Below are 5,967 nucleotides of genomic sequence, written 5' to 3' on the forward strand. Positions count from 1 at the left end.
ATATGCCTATATCGAAGAAGGTGGTGAACCGATAGAAAGATTATACTTTCACCCAGGTTAGACAAAAACTCCCAAGTCACCCGCTCTGGCTGCATACCCACCACCGTAAACATCGGTTGGAACTACGTTCGATACAGCGTAGACCAAGTAATAAGAAGCATAACTCCTAGACCAGGAGATGCAGTGCAGTGTATCTGTATGGTTTGATGCACATGGCTTTGGTGAAGGTGAACATATTTTAGAAAGGGGAGCGAGCTTTGGTGAAAGCTTTAGCACTGCTGTAGCAGATATTCGTGAGGGTCTAAAGCATTAACAATATTCTTAGCAAGATGTTACCCAGTGTCCGATTGTCCAAGCTGAATTTTGCTGAGCTTGACGTCCGCGACACAAAAGCTTCCGGGTGTCTCGCATTTCCCTCTTTATCGCTGAAACGAATCCAATCGACGAGGGCAGCGAAAAAAGGCGCTTTATCCCCCACGAGGCCACGATCGTCTCGCACCCGCGGTCGCGGTCACAGTGCCAGCCACTGCCTGGCCTCGCCAGGCATTTCTCATTCTCATTCTCATTTCATTTGCCAGCAGAATGCCTACAAATATCCCCCCGAAACCGAGACGCCGTAGCATTTCCCTCCTCGGGCACCAGGGATCATCAACAAGCCCAAGAAACCAGGCGAGGTTCCCTGGTGTTCTCGGCTGAGCTCTTTGGCTTCCCTCGGTAAGCGCCCGATAATCCTCGTCGTTTCTTCAGGCAAGCAAGTCGATTAGCTCGTTGGACAGCCGAATGATGCCGCGCTCCTCTTTCCCGTTGCAGGTGGAGCAGCGCCGCCATTTCGTCCTGCTGAGCATTTCGTCGAACAGCTGGTCGGCGGCCACGAGCAGAGCAGCGGCTCATTTCCATCACTCAAGTGCTTCTGCTTGCTCGCCTGGTTCCTCGGTGCGATCTCGGACCATAAATCCCTTCTGTTGGTGGAAATAGAGACCGTCAAGATCGAGAATACAGTACATAGCCTCTGGTTCTTGAGGTCAAGAAGCCACTTGCGCTTTCTTGCTTCGTGCGGATGGGCTCTGCTCACCTTGCTGCCCTGCTGCTCTGTGTCTGCATTATTGCCGGTGGTGCCATAGCAGGTAGACAGAATGACACCAATGGCGTCTCCAGGCCGGCTGAGGTGCGCATCGGTGCGCTCTTCACATTTGGTTCGGTCATCGGGAGGGCAGTGATGCCGGCTATCGTGCTCGCTGTTGCGGATGTCAATGCTGATCCAACCCTACTCCCCGGGACAAAACTCAGTCTTCTTATGCAGGACACCAATTGCAGTGGCTTTGTTGGAACTATTGAAGGTTCATACATCTTATTTTTCATCAGTTTTTCTTTTCCAGAAATCTGTCTCCATTCTATATCTGAAGTTAGTTTAGTATCAAAGAATAATGATACGCAAGTTAGTTTTTTCCTCCTGCTAGTAACTAGACATAAGACAGACGTTGATGAATATTTTCTGTATATTAGTTTAGTATAGTATCAAATATTAACATATTTTTTCCTCGAGTGCACACCAAAATGCCTTTTGTTTTAGAATAAACCACCAACAAGGTGCAAAGCAGCTCACTGCGACAAAACTGAAACATAACTTATGTAGAGAAGCAAGCAAAATAAAGCCAAAGCCGAACCCAAACAAAACTGCTAGACTAACTGCGCTCAGTAACTGCTCCCTCCGTTCCTAAATATTTGTCTTCTTAGAGATTTTACTATGAACTACATATGGATGTATATAGACATAATTTAGAATATAGATTCATTCATTTTGCTTTGTACGTAGTCCATAGTTGAATCTCTAGAAAGACAAATACTGTATTTAGGAACGGAGGGAGTAGACATGATTAGCAGATGGTGAACATATTTGTGCTGATCGTATTGAAATTAGCAATTTGCCATTTCAATTTGCTTGCCATGCAATCATCATTTCCTGAATTAAACACCATTCCTCTTTTAACTGATTGCTTGGTTTTATTTCTTTGCACGTGTTGTATTTCTTTTGTACTTCTTCTTAACTCAATCTTGCTAGCCAACACCATAGTCAAATTCAGGTACATAGGAAATTTGGCTTGGAAAGTTGCAAAGCTATATAATATAAGGTAGTTCCATGATATCATGGCAAGTGTGCAGATTTGAGTCCTACTGAGTATTTGTTCTTATGCGAACTAGAAGTAGACCGTCTTTTCTAATTTTAACTTCCATTAGTTTTCTTATACTTATTACTATATTATAAGTGAACATATAATTTATTTATCTCTCATTCAAATCTTGGAAGATTTTGATAACAATGCTACCTGTGCAGCATTGCAGCTTCTGGCCAAGGATGTCATTGCTGTATTAGGTCCACAATCATCCGCAATTGCTCATATCATTTCTCATGCTGTTAACAAACTCCAAGTCCCACTTATCTCTTTCGCAGCCTCCGATCCTACCCTTTCTTCCCTTGAATACCCTTACTTTGTGAGGGCTACACAAAGTGATTACTACCAAATGTCTGCTGTAGCTAGCATCATCAGTCAGTATCAATGGAGAGAAGTCATCGCCATCTATGTTGATGATGACTATGGTAGAGGCGGCATCACAGCATTAGGTGATGCCCTTGCAAAAAAGATGTCCAAGATAGCCTACAAAGCAAAATTGCCACCTGGTGCTGGAAGGTCTGCAATCCAGGATATCTTGATGCAAGTGAATGAAATGGAGTCCCGCGTCTATGTTGTCCATGTGAACCCTGACTCTGGGATGACAGTTTTCTCCGCCGCAAAATCTTTAGGGATGATGAGTAGCGGCTATGTATGGATAGCAACAGACTGGCTTTCTGCAGTGATAGATTCATCTGGGCATGTTGCTTCTGATGTGACAGAAAACACTCAGGGGGTTATTACGCTTCGGCAACATGTTCCTGACTCTGGCATTCAGCAGTCCTTGCTTCCCAAACTGAACAATCTGACTAGGAAAGGAAACCGTTCGAGCTTCAGTTCTTACACTGCACATGCTTATGACTCTGTATGGTTAGTTGCTCATGCAGTTGAGCAGTTCCTGAGTGCAGGAAATGCAGTATCTTTTTCTGCAAACCAAAATTTGCAAGCTATAAAAGGAAGTGGCCTTCAGTTAGATTCTCTCAGAATTCTCAACAATGGAGATAAATTACTGGAGAAAGTGTTGCAGGCGAATTTCACAGGGGTTTCAGGCCAAGTACAATTTACTTTGGACCGGAATTTGATCCATCCAGCTTATGACATCCTGAATATCGGTGGTACAGGTTTCAGAACCATTGGGTATTGGTCAAACATTTCTGGTCTCTCAATTGCTGCTCCAGAAAACTTGCACTCAGTACAACTGAACTCTACAACCAATGATATACAGCTTCATGATGTTATCTGGCCTGGTCAGACTGCTGAGAAACCCCGTGGTTGGGTGTTTCCGTACCATGGGAAGCTTCTAAGGATTGGAGTGCCTCTGCGTACAAGCTACAATGAGTTTGTGATGCAAGACGATGGGCCTGATGGGGTGAAGGGGTTTTCAGTTGATGTTTTCAAATCTGCAATAAGCTTGTTGCCTTACCCCGTGGGATGCAGCTTTGTTTTATTTGGAGATGGACTGAAAAATCCGAGCTACAGTGACCTTGTACAAAAGGTGTCCGAAAATGTGAGTAACATCTCCATATCAGTAAGTCTGAAAAACTATTATACCGTCTTTATTATACTGGATTTTATTCATTTTGTTCTTCTTTTTTGGTACCACTCAGTACTTTGATGCTGCCATAGGGGACATCTCTATTGTGACAAATAGAACAAGACTTGTTGATTTTACCCAGCCATATACAGAATCAGGTCTCATTATTGTAGCTCCAGCAAAGGAGACTGAATCAAATGCTTGGGCTTTTCTGAAACCATTCACCTTTCAGATGTGGTGTGTTCTAGGTTTGCTCTTCCTCTTTGTGGGTACAGTTGTTTGGATCCTTGAACACCGCACTAATACTGAGTTCCGCGGAACCCCAAGGCAACAAATTATGACAGTATGCTGGTTAGTATCTGTATTGCATAACACATGCATTTCATTTCTGTTTTTCGAAGTTTGCAAGTTGTTGTATTTTATCTGATATATGGTGTCTGCACCTTTCAGGTTTAGCTTTTCAACCATGTTTTTCGCACACAGTAAGTTCTGATATCAAACTTGTCGAGATATTAAAGACTCTTTCGGTTCACTCTTATACCCATATTTTTTGTTGGTTTACACAGGAGAGAACACTTCTAGCGCACTTGGCAGATTTGTGCTCCTTGTGTGGCTCTTTGTTGTACTCATTATTAACTCAAGCTACACGGCAAGCTTGACATCACTTCTCACAGTTCAGGAGTTAACATCGGGGGTAAAAGGTCTTGATAGCTTGATCTCTAGTTCAAGTGCAATTGGCTATCAAGTTGGATCGTTTGCCAGAAATTATCTTGTGGAGGAGCTCAATATCGCGGATTCCCGTCTGGTGCCACTAAACAGCCCATCTGATTACGCAAGAGCACTAGAGCTAGGGTCAGGAAATGGTGGTGTTGCTGCAATAATCGATGAGCTGCCATATGTTGAGATTTTCCTGTCAAAATACTGCAAATTCAAGACGGTTGGTCAGGTTTTCACAAAAAGCGGATGGGGATTTGTAAGTTAATTAATTATGATCAGATAACTCGTTCAATTAAAAAAATGATGAAATAACTGATGCTTTTTTCTCCTAAATATCTTATTGTTGTTCTGTACTCTGCTGCAGGCCTTTCCAAGAGATTCCCCTCTTGCCGACGACTTATCGACAGCAATCCTTACACTATCAGAGAATGGCGATCTCCAAAGGATCCATGATGAATGGTTAAGTGGGATGAAAGGATGTGAGTCAGATGATAGTGGGATGAACTCAAACTCCCTGAGCCTGGCAAGCTTCTGGGGCCTCTTTGTCGTGTGTGGCCTTGCATGTGCCCTTGCTCTCCTGATTTTCTTCTGGCGAATATTGTTTCAGTACAGCAAGTACAATAACCAGGTTGAGCTTGAGCCGACGATTGTGAACCGGACAGCAAGGCTAACTAGCATCAAATCATTGATCTCTTTTGTTGACAAGAGGGAGGAGGAGGTGAAGAATGCTCTCAAGAAAAAGCCTAATGGCTCTCAGCAGGCAAGAATCGGCAGTACAGAAGAACCATCTACATTGCCGCTGTGAAACTTATACATCGCTGCTGCATGACTAACATAGTCAGAACAACGCGCGGTCCTGCTGCAATTGAAGTGGCAGTTTCCAAAACCACGGCTGGTGATGAACCGACGACACAGTTATAAACCTGGCAGTGGCCAGAACAGCTGAAGTAGAGTATTTTCTCTGAAACATGTTACCAACATTTTAGAAATAGGGTGAGTGTATGTGTGTATGTATAAGCGTTTGTGTCTGTACCGTGTTCAAAAGAAAAGAAAAAAACTTCTTGGTGATTGTATTCGGTTGCAGCTACAACTTGTGTTGAAGTGCGCATTTCTTTTAAATTTTTTGAAGTAACCTCTTGTCTTCCAAGTTGTTGTAGCTACAATCTGAAGCATCTTCCCAATAAGTTGAGGAGTTTGAATCCTTGTTTGGTGTGGTATGTGCCTGGTGCTCTAGTTGTGCATTTCCTTTCGCTACTGAACTGTGCTGAAGAAGTAGCATGTGCATCTCTTTCACCTTTTCTTTGGAGAAGGAGGAAAGCCCCCGGCCTCTGCATTCTACTTCCTGATTCTCCACTGGACTCTCTGACGAACTAATCCGGACTTAACTTGGATTACGATTGGAAGGTGGCATGGCCGCGTCTCCCAGAATATCTTTTCAGCTTGTTTGATTGATGGTCCCAGTTAATTAAGTTTGATTGCCCTTGATATCCTAATCTGCTCCTAGCTGCAACTGCAACCAAATTCAGGTAACGTTAGTACATCAACAAA

At 43.5% G+C, this 5,967-nt stretch overlaps 1 protein-coding gene across 1 annotated transcript; it reads left to right on the forward strand.

Moving 5' to 3' along the window:
• Positions 1-431: 431 nt before the first annotated feature.
• On the forward strand, positions 432-5,636 carry LOC123425866 (glutamate receptor 3.4-like). Its single transcript, XM_045109610.1, has 7 exons — positions 432-714; positions 811-1,337; positions 2,333-3,675; positions 3,776-4,053; positions 4,153-4,184; positions 4,269-4,675; positions 4,784-5,636. The coding sequence occupies exons 2-7, from the start codon at positions 1,058-1,060 to the stop codon at positions 5,222-5,224; spliced, it is 2,781 nt and encodes a 926-aa protein (XP_044965545.1). The 5' UTR covers positions 432-714; positions 811-1,057; the 3' UTR covers positions 5,225-5,636.
• Positions 5,637-5,967: the final 331 nt, after the last annotated feature.

This window comes from Hordeum vulgare, chromosome 2H (assembly GCF_904849725.1).
Source record: "Hordeum vulgare subsp. vulgare chromosome 2H, MorexV3_pseudomolecules_assembly, whole genome shotgun sequence".
In the NCBI taxonomy this organism is placed as follows: domain Eukaryota; kingdom Viridiplantae; phylum Streptophyta; class Magnoliopsida; order Poales; family Poaceae; genus Hordeum; species Hordeum vulgare.

Bases quoted from the DNA above. Each gene is read 5' to 3' on its own strand.
- LOC123425866 (XM_045109610.1), top strand. From the start codon at position 1,058: ATGGGCTCTGCTCACCTTGCTGCCCTGCTGCTCTGTGTCTGCATTATT. The intron at 3,676-3,775 runs GTGAGTAACATC...GGTACCACTCAG, and splicing joins TACAAAAGGTGTCCGAAAAT to TACTTTGATGCTGCCATAGG. The intron at 4,054-4,152 runs GTTAGTATCTGT...TGCACCTTTCAG, and splicing joins CAAATTATGACAGTATGCTG to GTTTAGCTTTTCAACCATGT.